Consider the following 14063-nt stretch of genomic DNA (forward strand, 5'->3'; position numbering starts at 1 on the left):
GGACCAGAGCCTCTGTTTTAGGGTCCAGGGCGGTTGGGACGTGGATGTGGGGTCAGTGTGAGCAGTGGCCTCACCAGCTGTTGGGCTTGGGCTGGAGGGGTTGTGCTGGGGCTCTAGTGTTGGTCCCCCAGGCTGGCATGGGGCCAGCCTCTGCTCCTGCCCCAGTGAGGGGGGATACTAACCACAGCTGGGGGCTGGTGCCTGAGAGGAGGGGAGAGCAGAGCATCTTCTGGGCCCAGCAACCCTCTCATTCCCTTTCCCTCCTCTCCTGACCCCACTGATGCCCAGGTTTGGATGTAGGCAAAGGCACAGTAGACAGGGCTATCAGAAGAAAACCACCAAGCAGATTTGATGCATGATTTTTATTGACTTTAAAAAAACCAGTTGGTTTAAGACAGTTGTGTGCAGAAGTACCCATGTACACAGAGGCTACGGGCCAAGCTGCCTGCCTGCTCCTAGCCCGGAGCACTGGTCTCTCCCTCTCCCAGTGGAGCAGGAGGTGGTTGGATCAGGTACTGTGTGATGCAGACAACCTCTGCCAGGTGGGCCAGCCCGGGCACCTCCTCCCTGCCTGCCCCCCTGCCCGTAGCCTGTGCCTACATCTCCTCTATGTACAGTACAGTGGTGCGCCGGCCGTGCAGCACGCGCCTGCCTGCGGCCGCCCTGCCAGGGAGACGTGAGTGGTCACAAGTCCTAGTGGGACAGCTTAAATAAAGAATAATAATATAATAATAATTAAAACAACAGAGAAAAGGGGAGTAGGGGAAGGAAGTTAGCAAAAAAAATAATACTGTCAGGGCAGCCAGGAGCCACAAGCGCATCTGACACTGGATGCCAGTACTGTGCTGCTGGAGGGTTTGGTACCTGGGTTTGGTACTCAGCGTCTCTGCTCACCCTGTGATTGTCAGGCCTGGCCCTGCTCAGCTGCAACAGGGGCTAGTCCAGTCTCATCACACTGGATTTGGCCTTTCTAGCCACCAGCATTGGGGCCTGGATGTGTCCCTCTCTCCCAGCAGCACTTTCCAGCTAAGATCCAGTGTGGTGCGAGGAAGGAAGTGGGTACAACTGCCAGATACATCGGGCACAGCCTGGTGTCGCCGATGGGAGATGGTCAAGGCACTCATTGTTGCTCATGGTTTTGTGGTTTTTAATTTCCTTCCCCATTAAAAAAACCACAAAAACATAAAATCAGCAAAAACCACCCAGGAAGGTGGAGAGCAGAGCTTGCAGCAGCCTGTGTCCTGGGGCTCGGGGCTGCCTGCACCAGGGCAGCCATACTTTTACAGACCAAACCCACCACAAAACTCAGGAGTTTAAATCCCTGTGGACAGAAAAGCTGAATTTCCCCAGCCTAGGAGCTGCTGCCTTGCCCACTCCAGATGACCCACACCCTTGTGTTTCAAAATTGCAGAGAAACCTCAAAAAAATAAAACCCTGAAAAACAACCAAACCAAAGTGAAGAAACAGGTAAGAGGTTGCTACAGAAAAGCCAGATACAAAAGGATAAAAACATCTCCAAGCCCAAAAAGCCCTACAGTGATTGTTCCTCAAATTAACTATTGCAACCAGGCAGCATGGGCAGAGCTTCCCCCGATGGGCACTGCCCCACAGCCCCTGCTCCACTCTCAGCATCAGCTGTGCAGGCAGAGGGTCCCTCTCTGGGGGACCTTTTCCATGGTTGCCTTTTTCTTGACCTTTCCAGCATCTTCTAAAAAAATCTCCCCCACACCTGATTGACCCAAAGAAAGTGGTTTTAATGACACCTCTGGGGAGGCAGTTTCTTTCAGCATCTCCCCATCCCATGTCATAGGCTGCCTGTCCAGCCCAGGAAGCCCTGAGGGCACCGACTGTACCAGGCTGGTGTAAACCAAGCGTCACCCTGGCAAACAGAGCAAAGACTTTGGGATTTCAGCTTCTCACCAGAGCTGTTTAGAGCAATGCAAAAGCACAGTTCACTCACCCACTTATCTCTGTTTTTTTCCCAGCCTGAAAGCAAAGGAAATTCTGTCTCCTTGACCCTGCTGCAACCCACAACCCCTTGAGCATCCTAACAACTGGTCATAGAGCTCAGCCAGAATGACCAGGCTGTTGCTCATGTAGGTTTCTTAGCTGCCTCCTGTACAGTCATTCCTGAAATCAGTCCTACCCTTCCCCATCCTCAGGTAGAAGAGCAGGGATGATGCACCCCAAAGTCGAGATTCCTCTTCATTTCCCTGCACAGCTGTGCCAGCAGTGGCCAGCCTGCAGCAGAGCATCAGCAATGGTCGGCTTCCTGAAGCTTCTGGCTCCCCACCATGGATCCATGTGCTGGGACCTGCCTCTGTGCCAGGAGCCTTCCCTGGAGAAACGACGGCATCGGCTGCCCCAGGGGGGTAAAAAAAATACCAAAATAAAGGAAAAAAGAAGCAGCTGGTTCCACTGGTGAGGCTGCGCAGCCATCACAGCTCCCTCAGCCCCCTCGGCCTGGACGGGATGCTCGAGGGGTTCCCCAAAGTCACGCGCCTTCGGGGCGGGGGTGTTGTCTTGTTTTAAAAAGAGCAGCATTTGGTTTGACTGTAGAGAGATGCAAGGCGGCCACCCCCACCGCCTGGTCAGTCACTGATTGTGTTTATAAATCCTTTCTCAGCTGGGTTTCTTAATAATAATAATAATAATAATTAAAAAAAAGCAAAAAGTCTCCTTTAGCTCTGAACCTGATTGGCTGCTGGAGGCACCAAATACCACCGCGGTGGCTCTGTCAGCAGTGTGGAACTGCGCTGCCCATCCGTGCTCATTGCCTGAGGCTACCAGGGAGACCCTCACCCTCTGCCCCTGCAGGCAGCAGGACCTGCTGGAGCAAGGAGCCAGAGACTCAGCCCTCAGTTTCCCCGGTAAACCTCGATCTTGCTGGTTTTGGCCAGCATGTCGATGATGTGTGCCTCAAAGTCGGCATCGTGCACCCCTGTCTTCCTGAACTCTCCGGCGTAGCGGTTGTTCTCCCAGTAGTGGTGCCAGTTCCCCCGGCTGTCAGCACCGAACCCAAAGACATTCACCTGCAGTAGCAAGGGAGGGAGTGAGCCAGAACCCCCCACCAGGCTGGGACACCCTTGTCTCAGCAACCCCTGCACTGCTGGGGTGATTTTCAAAGGTGCCCATCCCTCTGCACAGCCTTCCCACCCCTCAAGGGGGCCCATCACTGTGTCAGGCAACCAGAGTGACTGCTGCAGTTTGACCCAAAGAATCCGCCTCCTTCCTTAACCCTGCGAGGTTCAGGGCCTCAGCAAACCCACTCCATGCCAGCCAGGAGCTGAAGGAGACACCACCCACCTCATCACAGACATGGAGGGCAAAGAAGAGCACCAGCATGCCAGTGGAGGGGTAGCGCCCATGGTGTTCCGTCCAGCGGTCGTGGATGTACTTGAAGAAGGCAGGATTGTAGATCTGCACCTGGGAGGACACACCAAGGTTAGAAGAGGAGCCCCAGCCATACTCCCTTTGGCATCAGCAGCCCTTGAAGGAGCACCGGGAACCTTGGGGAAGGATGAGGTGACAGGGGCCACAGCCATACCAGTGCTCGTGGCAGTGACAGGGATGGGCCCCACGTACCTTTTCTTTGTCCACACGCAGAAAAGGCTTCACAGGTGCGTATGTGCTGGGAAAAGAGCAGAGAGGCAGGTGAGTTCTTGGTGGTCTCATGCCCCCAGTCTAGCTTGAGTTGCCAAGGGGGGCTCTTGGAGGGAGGAACAAATGAGTCCCCACTGCTCCCAGGGGAGCTGTCCTTGAGCTAGGTGAGCCACCAGCCTGGTGCTGCCAGTGCCCACTGGGTACTTACAACCTGATCTGGCCGGTGGAGAGGGCACTGGCGATCCAGAGCAGGTCCAGGGTTTTGAAGGGCACGAGCACAAAGCTGACATTGGCGGGCAGGTTCTTGGCACTCTCGGGATACATGAAGTGGTGTGTGGTGCGACCACCCACATCGCCCTCAAAGCCCACGGTGGGAGCCTGGTTCATCCTGGGGAGAGAGCCGAGAGGATGACACCACCCTCCCGATGCCCGGTGCCTTGCAGATGACACGGGTGATCCCCATGGGCTGTTAAATGCTGCCAAGCAGAAGTTTCCCACCCAGGGGAGGGGGCGAGGCTGGACTCACTCCCACTCATCCCTGTACCCGGTCGTGCCAACACCACCCCACGTCTCTGTGCTGTCCGGGTGGGCAGGTCCCTGGCAGTGCTCTCTGGGCCTCACCGCATCACAAAGTCGTGCCCGTCGATTTCCGGCCCGTAACCAGAGCCGCGTAGGTTGCCTGAGTTGCCGACCACGGCGCAGCGGCGGCAGCGGCGTGGGTCACGGGAGCGGTAGGGATCCTCGCCCGGCACGATCTGGAAGAGCTTGCTCAGGACCTCGTGGGTGTTGTGGGACTTGAACTGGGGCTGCAGCATCTGCAAGGAGGGAAGGGGGCAGGGGGGAATCAGCCAGCGTCCCCTCCTTGTGGGGGAAGAGAAATCTGTGCCCCCCTGTGCCGGAGCACACCACGCCTCTCCCGTCCCTGGGCTCACCATCCACCACCTCTGGACGTCGGGCGGTAGGTCCATGTTCTCCTTGGTCCACACTGGGGACACGGTGCCGTCATAGCGCCCATCAAACCAGTCGGTGGCCCCGGGCTCCTCGGCCGGGCAGCGGCGGCAGGAGCAGCCCCGGGGATACAGCCCCCCTTTGCTGAGCCGCTGCATGCCGGCATAGCCGGGCACCAGCTTCACCCGGTGGATGCCGCCCAGCCCGCCGGGGTCCAGGTAGGCGATGCTGTGGTGGGAGTAGGTGAAGAGGAGGGACATGACGAAGACGAGCAGGAAGGCGGTCGAGAGGAAGCAGAAGCGCAACGAGCACTTCATGGTCGTCGGGTGGCTGAGCCGGGGACGGCGCCCGCTCCGGCACAGGGCGCGGGCATAGGGCGCGGGAGGGCGTCAGCCGGCCAGCGAGGCTCCCTGCAGGAACGAGAGCTGTAACTCCCTGCGGTGGCGGTGTGGGGAGGGGGATGTAGCGCCTCCCAGGACCCACCGCACCGGGCTCCTACCTGCTGGGCTGCAGCTTTCCATCCGCGTTGTCCGGCCGCGGCGAGGGCCCCCGGTGGCTCCACGTGCCAGGCAGGGAGCATCTGCTGAGGGGTCCGGCACAGCCCGGCGCACCGGCCTCAGCCGCGGCACCGCGCCCCGGCGGCTCCTCCAGGTCCCGGCCCCGGCTGGCGCTCAGCTGCGACGGCGCTCATCATCCCCGGGGTTTAGCTGATCCGCTGGCACGCTGCCCTCAGCCGCTGGCTCGGGGACACGGCCACCACAACACCGGCCTGGAGCGGGAAGGAGGGGACGGCGGGTCAAGGGGTGGCGACACAGCCAGCAGATGGGGGGCTGCGGCCAGCGGGAGGAGGGTGCTGGGGGCTGAGGACTTTATTCCCCACTGAACGCCCCAAAATGCCTCCCAGCCCGTCAGGGCAAGGGGCCGCAGGGTACGAGCCATCCCCGAAGGGGACAAGCAGGCGCAGGGAGCTGAGATGTCCCGGCATCGCTATCCGTGCCTGGGGAACTCGCAGCAGGTCCCAGACTGTGCCCTCCCTGTCTCTGCCAGACAAAGGCTCAGCCATGAACTCGCCTCCGGAGCCAAACAAGCGGCTCCTTTCTGTAGGCTCAATTCTTCTCTATCACGCCATAAGCAGCCCCTCCAAAACCCTCTTCGCCGGCTGCCGCCGCCGCCGAGAGAGCCGGGAAACAGCCGCTCCGCAGCCTGACGGGCACCCCGGGGACGGACGCTGGCGACTTGTCCCCCCCCGGAGCGGCAGCGTCCCTTGGGGAAGGTCACTCGCTCGCTCGTGATCCCGGCGGGTAAAAATAGCCGGGGCAGAGGTGCTGGCGCCTGCGCCCGGGGAGGGGCGGGAGGAGCGGCCGAGCCCCCCGAGCAGAGGGGCGGGCAGAGCCAGACAGCGCTCCTTGGCCAAAAAAAAAAAAAAAGAAGCTGAAAATCCCCTTTTAACCCAGTCACTGAGTTGAGGCAGAATCCCAAGGGTTTGGAGACGTGACCTCCCCTCCAGGCCTTTTTGGGGAGGGCATGACCCGCCCCAAGGCAAAACCCTGCAGAGCCGTCACCTCCACGGCTCAGCTCTGGCCCCAATTAAGCCAGTGCCAAGGCCAACAGCAGTAATTAGGAGCTGGCAGGCACCGGGATGCTTCTTCCCTAGGAAAAAAACATCTTCTGGAAAACACTGGCTTGCTTTCCAGGAACAGACTGCTAAGGCCCCAAAAACTACCTTGTTGAGATGGGAGGAGAACATGGACCCCAAAGGCTCCCCCAGCCAGGAATGGACTCCTCCCTCCCAAACCATTAACCCTCTGTCAAATATTTGTTCAAGCGGGGACAGTCTTTAAAGGAAAGAGCCAAAAACCGAAGGCACATCCCAGTTCAAGTGCTTTCCTGGGCTCTGGCGGGGAATTTTAACACGCCTACATGGCACACGCATGGCCAGCAGTGACTGCAACCAGCTCCTTGGGCTGCTGCCAGTGGAAAAAGCAGGGTGGTTGTTAAACAGAGGGTTTGCATTTAGGGAGTTTGGGATAAAGCCAGAAAGAAGCTGTAACATCCCTCCTCCCCCCCTCCCCCCAGATGCAAAACGCTGGAAAGATTAATAGGTAAAAGGCAATTTTGGGGTTTTTTTTCTGCTATGATATGGCAGGGCCACCAAGCAGGATGGGCTGATCCTCCTCCCCTGCTCCCGCTGCTAAACATCCCACGGGGCTTTTTAAAGGCTAAAGGAAATGAGCTATCACGTGCTTGTGTTATTTTTGTTCCTGGTGAAAAGGGGGAAATCCATTTCCGGCTCCCCAGCCCAGCCTGGTCCTGCCTCATACATCCCAGCCCTGACACCATCTGGAGCACATTTTGTACGGCCCCCATCCTAGGGCCTCCTGGAGCTGCCCCCGACCACAGCGGGGGGGAAACCCCCCTCCAGACCAGCTCATGCGCGATAAAAGAAGCCTTAAATCCCAGCGGCTGGTTTGAGTCATCATTTTCCTAGCAGGAGCTGGCAGCTATTTCCATCTGCACTGGTCCTTACAGCCCCCAGCAGGGACAGGGCACCCACACGTACAAACATACCCCAGCAATATCCATGCCCTCCCTGCCCAATCCTAATCCAACCCGCCTCCACAAATAAAACTCCACTTGCAGGAGCTTTTTGCATCAGATTTGGATGTTTCCTTCTTAAAATAATAAGGGATTTAAGGATTTCTTCTGTGGTGAGCCAACATGGTAACTCAGCGATGCCACTAAAACCCCTTGCATCACCAAATTCATCCCCAGGATTCTGAATTGCCTCCTGAGGACCATATCCTCATCAAGCACAAGTTTCTCCTTGATTGCAGGAGATAATGAAGCAAGGCTATTAAAAGGTCCTGGCAAATTGCTCTGCTGCTTTTACAGGTGGATGGTGATGGTGTTTTCCAATCATATTACCTTTCATTTCAGGATGAATGCTGGAGTGATGTGACTGACAGCCCCAGGGCCTGGAGGATGCCTGCCCCTTCCCTGTCAGACAAAACACCATCAATGCATCCCCACTTGGCATCTTTAGGTCTCACTGGCTTTGTTTGCTCATTTCTAAGATATCCTGGGGTTGTTGGCATGAATTTCCATGCCAGTAAATGGCAGGGTGGGCAAAGGAAGGAGCCATCACTGGGATGTCACCATGTTTGGAGCAGGGAGAGAAGAGGAGTGGAGGAGCAGTGGCAGCATTGTCTGCACTGGCTGCTGCTCTTCCCAGGTATGAATGGTCTGAAAATTCCCCCAGGATTCTTTGGGAAATGCCACCCTAGGTGACCAGGTGCTACTCGTCCCATGATCCCCGTGCAGAGACATCACTTCTGCCGCCCCCAAACCATTCACTGGGTGCCAGAGCGGTGCATGGGCTCTTGCACGTGCAGGAAGGGGAAGCACACAGGGCCCCCTTGGACTGGACTGGCATCTCTGTCACGGGTGGAAAACCTGAGATTTGGAGTTGTGTTTCTTTCACAGGGAAGGAGCAGATCTAAATCAAGTCTTCTCCCACCTCCTTCAATGCCAGGCAGAAACAGCGAGTGGTGACCTATCCTTGTTTCAGGCACGAATTCAGTGAGCAGGATTACTACGAAACGTCATAAAACCATTCCGATTTCTTTTTGCCCATGGCCCAAGCGCTGCCAGAGGTTGCAGCCCCCGGGCAGAGTGCTGAGGAGCCGCTTGCCTCTGTGGGACCGTCAGCTCGCGTTAGCCTGGAACAGCGAGCGGGAATCTGCCGGGGGCGGCGCGGGAAGGGGCGATAGCCTGTCCCTCTGCATCACTGGGCTTCCAAAGCCAAAACAAGACTTGGCGAGGAAACTGCAGTTAATTAAGAAGTCCCTTCCTGCTTCACCCATCCAGAGGGATTATATTTTTCCCTTGAGTTTTTTTTTCTCCCTGGAAGCCGGATGGCAGAGGGAGTAGAGAGCAGACCTGGATAAATGCTAGCACAAGGATGTTTCTCCGTGCCATGGGCTGATGCCATGAAGAACTGATGGCCAGCAGTAGACAAGCACCAGGCATTAAGAGAAGAAGCCAATGTCACGCGTTAAGCCATCACCACAACCCGACAGCCGCGAGGACCTGGTAACTTATTCTTCATCCTTTTAATTAATCATACTCTTATCAGCCAGCTCAATCAGCTAATGGAGCCAAGTTAATTGGGTTGCCCATGTTTTAAACCCTACTCGCACCCCTGGCTGCCAATGGCAGCAGTTCCAGCCTTTCCTTGTGCCTGGCCTCCAGAGGGGTTATTTCAGGCTTATCCCTCAGCACTGGGATAGGGCCAGGAAGGAGCATGAAGCCCAAATCCCCAGCACAGAGCTGGGATGGAGCCGGTCACTCTGAGGCAATTTCCTATGGGATTTGGGGGCACAGGGGAGTGCCAGCAGTGGGAAAACAGAATGGAATGCTCCCACCCTTGCTGGTAGATGGGCCTGCAGGGACTGGTCCAGCAGCATCCCAAGCCCCTTGGCCCAGCCACAGTGGAACCCTCAGGGAACTGCACCAGCCTGAACACCCTGTGCTGCTTGATGGGGCAATGCTCCTCCCCAAAACTCACACTGACAGAAGCAACCAAGGCAGATGCCCGTCCCTGCAGCTCACACTCCCATTGGGACCACCCAGCCACATGTACCAGCCCGTGCAGCCGATGTCCCTGAGCATTCTCCAGTGCCATTTCCCCTGCCCTCTGCCAGCCATTCTGGATCTCCCCAGGCTGCCATGGGGAACAAGGGACCCTGCACTCCAAGGGTGTTGATAAGTCCAAGGCCATGCTCACAGCACAGCCTTGTTACACTCAGCGCCCTGTGCCAGGAGCAGCAGCTCCCTCCTTGAGGCAGGACAGGCAGGAAGGGGAGTGGGATTCTCCCCCCTGATCCTGAATCCCTGTAGAACTGAGAGGCAGAGATAGCCCAGCTGCTCTGCACCCCAAGCACCCACCTCAGAGCCCCCAGTCTGCACCAGCTGCCTCAGTTTGCACCTCAAGTACCATCAGCTCAGGCACCACTCAGCTGGGTACCACTGAACCCTGGGTCACGCACCACCACACCAGGCGCCACCAAGCTGGTGGCCGAGGTTTGGCCAAGCAACCCAGCAGAACAGAGGAGGCAGAGGCTGGGGCTTGTCACCCACCACTGCCTACTCCTCTCTCCCATCCTTGCCCCAGTTTCCTATGCAAAACCATCTGGTCCCATGGGGAGCCAGCTCCCCACTGCTGGCCACATTTCCATCTCATCCTCCCACAGCCACGGGCATGGGTCAGCAGGGTCTGCCTGGTCCCCGTCCCCCTTCCTGCCTGCTGCAGCAGGGCTGCACTCCACAGACACCCCTGAACCAGTCTCCCTGCAGCCTCAGCTGCCTGTGAAGACGTGGCCACACTGCAGGCAGACACGCTCCCAAGGAAGGGCAGGGCCCCTGCCCTCCTTTCACCACTAGCAGCCAGTGAGCTGCCAGCAGCAGCCTGAGCCTCCTTGCTGGCTGGGAAGCAACCATGTCCCTTCCACAACTGCTGTTGATTTTACCAGCCTGGACCCGTTATGTTCATGCCTGAAGTCTCACCAGGAAAATACGTGCAGGAGCACAGGACAGGCAGATGCTGCTCCAGGAGGTGCCGCTGCCGGTTGTGGCCCTCTGCCCAGGGGAGGCGAGCTGGGACACGGGGCCCCCTTGCACTTTCCTGTCCTCCTCCCTGGATCTCCTCTGCGCCAAGGATCGCAGGCGGTGGAAAACCAAAGGTTCTCCTCTGGCTTTCAAGGGCTGGCTGATGGGTGCTGTAACCACAGCCGCCCTCTCTGCCCCGGGGCACAACCCAAGCTGAGAACTGCACAGGCTGCAGGTGACCACCCAAAGCCACCCGGGTTTGCTCTGCCTGTGGGCAGCACTGAGAGGACATTGAACTCGTTACGGAAATTGCACATATGAGATTTCATTGCAGGGAAGTTACGAAAGGCTCCCCAGGCTGGAGGGCATCAATCCCAGCACAGTGGAGTTACAGCCAAGAACTCCCATTAAATGTAAAATTAGAGCAGTTCCACTGGTGAGAGCCCCTGACTTCTCTCCACTAGCTGGGCCTCTGCTCAGACACCTGGGGAGAAGGGGGAGCATTTACAGCTTCCTAATTAGCCCAATTACTGCTGCAGATCAAAAGTCCTTTGCTGGGGACATGGTGGCACCTGGAGCAAAGTGACTGCAGCTTGTTCTGATTTCCCAAGAGCAACTGTTGAGGGCGTTATTTTAGAGCTCAAACACTGAACTATCCATCCTGTAAGAAAAAAAAAATCTATACATCACACATGCATATATATTATATATCTATTCACTACTCATCCATGTGCAGTTTTGGGGGTATCTTTGGGAACTTTGCCTTGGAGCTGGGACCCAAATCACTTTTACTTTCCAAAAAAAAGCTTTTGGAAGACGGCAGTGGCAAAGAGCGACATGAAGCCAAGAGATACCCCGGAGCCCAGCGCAGAGCCCAGCAGGGCAGGGCAGGGCAGGGCAGGGAGAGCAGGTTCCCAGCCTCCTATCACATCCCAACCCCGCGGGGTCAGGCGGGCTTTGATAAATCCTGGCTCATGAAGAAGCATTGAAGCCGGCCAAGCCACTGGAGAGCAATTAGCAACTTGCAATCGTGCAAAAATTAAATGCAACGGGAGGAGATGAAAGCCATCGAGCTGCCGAGACCTCGGCGTGCCAAACCGGGCGGCATCCGGCGTGCCGAGCGCCCGCAGCAAAACCACCGAGCCCTCAGTGCCATCGGAGCTCTTCCCCAAAAAGCGGCAGTTTGGAGCTTGTTTGGGCACGAAAATTCAAGCGTTCCCGCAGCATGCGGCTGCCGAGGCTCTCCCTGCCGGCTCGCCCTGCCTGCCTCCGGCGCCGGCGAGGCGTGGGCGGCGAGCGGAGCGCGCCCCGCCGTTCCCAAGAACCGCCATGAGCTCCTCGGAGGAGAGGGAAGAGCTTTTGACAGGCAGCTGCCGCACACAACCGGCAGCGGGGCCGCTGTCGCTGCCAGATGGGGACAGACAGACAGACAGACAGACGGGCAAGCGCACCGGGCGGGGGGGGGTTGGCAGCGGCGGGCAAGGCACCCCCCCGCCCAACCCTGCTTGCTGAGACCGCGATCTTTGCTTCTGACAGAAGGGGAAGAAAAAAGAAGAAAGGGAAAACCAAGCCCAAAGCGTTGAGAAACTTGCCGTTGGCGCTCACCGCCTTGGCCACGATGCAGCCGGGGCGGCTGCTCAGGGCTGGGAAAAGAAGAGCCCGAGATAATGCAGGGCAAAACTGCCTTCACCAGCTCAAAGCCCACACACCTTCCCGAAGGGAGGCTCAGCGAGTTTTGGGGTTTGGTGTGATTTGGCTCCCCCCAGCCATGTTTTATGATTGTCGGCAGCAGGAGGGGACGTGGCCCTTCCTCCAGTCTGAGCTTGCACGCTGCCCAAGTGCCATCCTCCCCCCAATATTTTCCTGCTGACATAGGAAGCCCTCACTCTGTGGAAATATTTGGGAGCTTTGGAATAAGTGCTCTGACTCTGCAGCTGGAGCCTGAGCAAAACCTTGCCTTCCTCCTGTGCCAGCATCACTTAAGCCCCTGTCATATGTGGAGACCCCTTGAATCTCCAGGCCCTGAAATACGGGCACGGTATCAATCCCACTCTGACAGCCGTGCTTCAGCCAGGGAAACACCCTGAAACAATGTGACAGGCACACCGAAAAGATCTCACACCTATGCCCTCGTTAGTGTCCCCCTCCACACACACAGAAGCAGGCAAGGGACATCCCCTGCTCGGTGACACAGTTTTCTACCCTGTCCCCAGGGACGCTCAGGCTGTTTGTGAAATCCTGGCGGCCACTGCCCATGCAATGGATGCCGTGTGTCACGCAGCCATGTGTCACACTGCTGCTGAGGGACCTTACACGCACACTGGCACTGGTGGGGACTGGGGCCACTGGGGCCACTGGGGCCACCTTGCAGCCAGCCCTCCCACCCTGGTGCGCCGGCTCTGCCCTCAAGACCCCAGGGCAGACGGCTGGCGGGGAGCAGCTCCATCAGCCCCAGCCCGACACCGCTGCTAGGGCCAGCATCCTCCCCGGGGCGAGCACATCCTCCCCGGGCAGCACCCTGGAGCTGCCCCGCGGGGCTGCACACCGCGGCTGGGGCCAGCGCATCCTCCCTGGGGACAGCGCCGCAGGGCCCGGGCCAGCATTCCGGACCAGCGCAACCTCCTGGGTCTGAACCCAGTGCAACCCGGCGGATGCTCCCGGCAGCCAGCATCCAGCACCCAGAACCCGGACCTGCACCCCGGATAGGGGACAGCACATCCTCCCGGGGCGGCTCAGCACCCATTGCATCCCGGGTGGATACTCCCAGCCCCGAGACCTGCACTCAGCCCCCGGGACCAGCAACCGGGACCACCACACCGGGGATGAACGCGACGCATCCCGTGTGGGTGCTCCCCGAGGCCAGCTCCCAGCACCGGCACCAGCCCGCAGCAGCGGGGCAGTTCCCGGACGGGCTCCCCCGCCGCCGCCCGCTATCTCCGCCGCCTCCCCGGGACCGGCATCCCGAACCGAGCCGGGCCGCGCCCGCACCCCCCGCCTGGGGCCCGCTCTTCGCCGCGGTACCTGGCTCAGCTCCGGCATGGCCCCTCCGCCGGGCTCCCCCGGGCCCCGCCGCCACCGCCCTCCGCGCCGTGCGGAGCCGTGCCGCGCCGCGCGGGGCGGGGGGGAACGGGGCCGGCAGGCTGGGAGATGTAGTCCTGGGCCGCCCAGCGGGGCTTGTGGGACTTGTAGGAGGCGAGAGGGGCCGCCTGCGCCCACTCACCCACCGGCATCTCAGGAATCTACCCCGGTGCCCAGCCCGGGACTCACTCCGTCACAGCGGCACACCCCAGACCGGTGCCCAGCATCGGCATCCCCGGTACTCAGCCGCCAGGATCCACCCCGGTACCCACCCGGCGCATCGGCAAGCCCCTGAACACCCCTGATACCCAATGAGATACCCAGCTCGGTACCCATCCCAGTACCCACGCGGCGCACCGGCATCTCCGGTCACCGGCACCCAGTACCCATCCCCCGTTACCCACCCCGGTATCCACCCGGCGCGCCGGCATCTCCCGCTACCCTCTCTGGTACCCATTCCGGTACCCACCCGGACACTCACCGCAGTGCATCGGCACCCCTCAGTGCCCTCCCCGATCGCACCCCAGCAGCCACCGGGCACCCACCCTGACAACCCACCGGGGACCGACACCAGCGCACCCCGCCCAGGCACCCCTTCTCTCCGCAGAGAACCCTGCGAGGAACCGGACTCGTGACAGGGGTGATCCAGGGCACTTAGGGGTACGCACCGCCGCCGAAACCCATTTTAGGGCAGAAAACGTCAAACCCCCATTCTCCCTTTTGCGAGATGGGGGGAAAGGGGGAAGCAACATAGGGGTGCGCTGTGCCTTTAAGGGGTCCGTGCCTCGCTGCGCAGTGCACGCTGGGAATTGTAGTTCTTCAGCGCG

General features: G+C 59.0%; 1 protein-coding gene across 4 annotated transcripts; it reads right to left on the reverse strand.

Moving 5' to 3' along the window:
• Window positions 1-347: 347 nt before the first annotated feature.
• ST3GAL2 (ST3 beta-galactoside alpha-2,3-sialyltransferase 2) lies at window positions 348-13946 on the reverse strand. Of its 4 annotated transcripts, none has more exons than XM_066194443.1 (8): window positions 13905-13946; window positions 5051-5320; window positions 4536-4961; window positions 4225-4418; window positions 3812-3991; window positions 3586-3631; window positions 3307-3426; window positions 348-3032 (listed from the first exon to the last, which is right to left on the reverse strand). In XM_066194443.1, exons 3-8 carry the CDS (start codon window positions 4866-4868, stop codon window positions 2859-2861), a joined length of 1047 nt encoding a protein of 348 aa, XP_066050540.1. In that variant the 5' UTR covers window positions 4869-4961; window positions 5051-5320; window positions 13905-13946; the 3' UTR covers window positions 348-2858. The 4 variants fall into 4 exon arrangements, with proteins under 4 accessions (XP_066050540.1, XP_066050537.1, XP_066050541.1 ...); XM_066194440.1 differs by lacking the exon at window positions 13905-13946 and adding an exon at window positions 13180-13266; XM_066194444.1 differs by lacking the exon at window positions 13905-13946 and adding an exon at window positions 7477-7505.
• Window positions 13947-14063: the final 117 nt, after the last annotated feature.

Source organism: Chamaea fasciata, unplaced genomic scaffold, assembly GCF_029207755.1.
Source record: "Chamaea fasciata isolate MVZ Bird 193981 ecotype frontalis unplaced genomic scaffold, bChaFas1.0.hap1 SCAF_12, whole genome shotgun sequence".
NCBI lineage: Eukaryota > Metazoa > Chordata > Aves > Passeriformes > Sylviidae > Chamaea > Chamaea fasciata.

Bases quoted from the DNA above. Each gene is read 5' to 3' on its own strand.
- ST3GAL2 (XM_066194443.1), bottom strand. From the start codon at position 4,868: ATGAAGTGCTCGTTGCGCTTCTGCTTCCTCTCGACCGCCTTCCTGCTC. The intron at 3,427-3,585 runs GTACGTGGGGCC...GTGTCCTCCCAG, and splicing joins TGCGTGTGGACAAAGAAAAG to GTGCAGATCTACAATCCTGC. The intron at 3,033-3,306 runs GTGGGTGGTGTC...TTGCTACTGCAG, and splicing joins CCCTCCATGTCTGTGATGAG to GTGAATGTCTTTGGGTTCGG.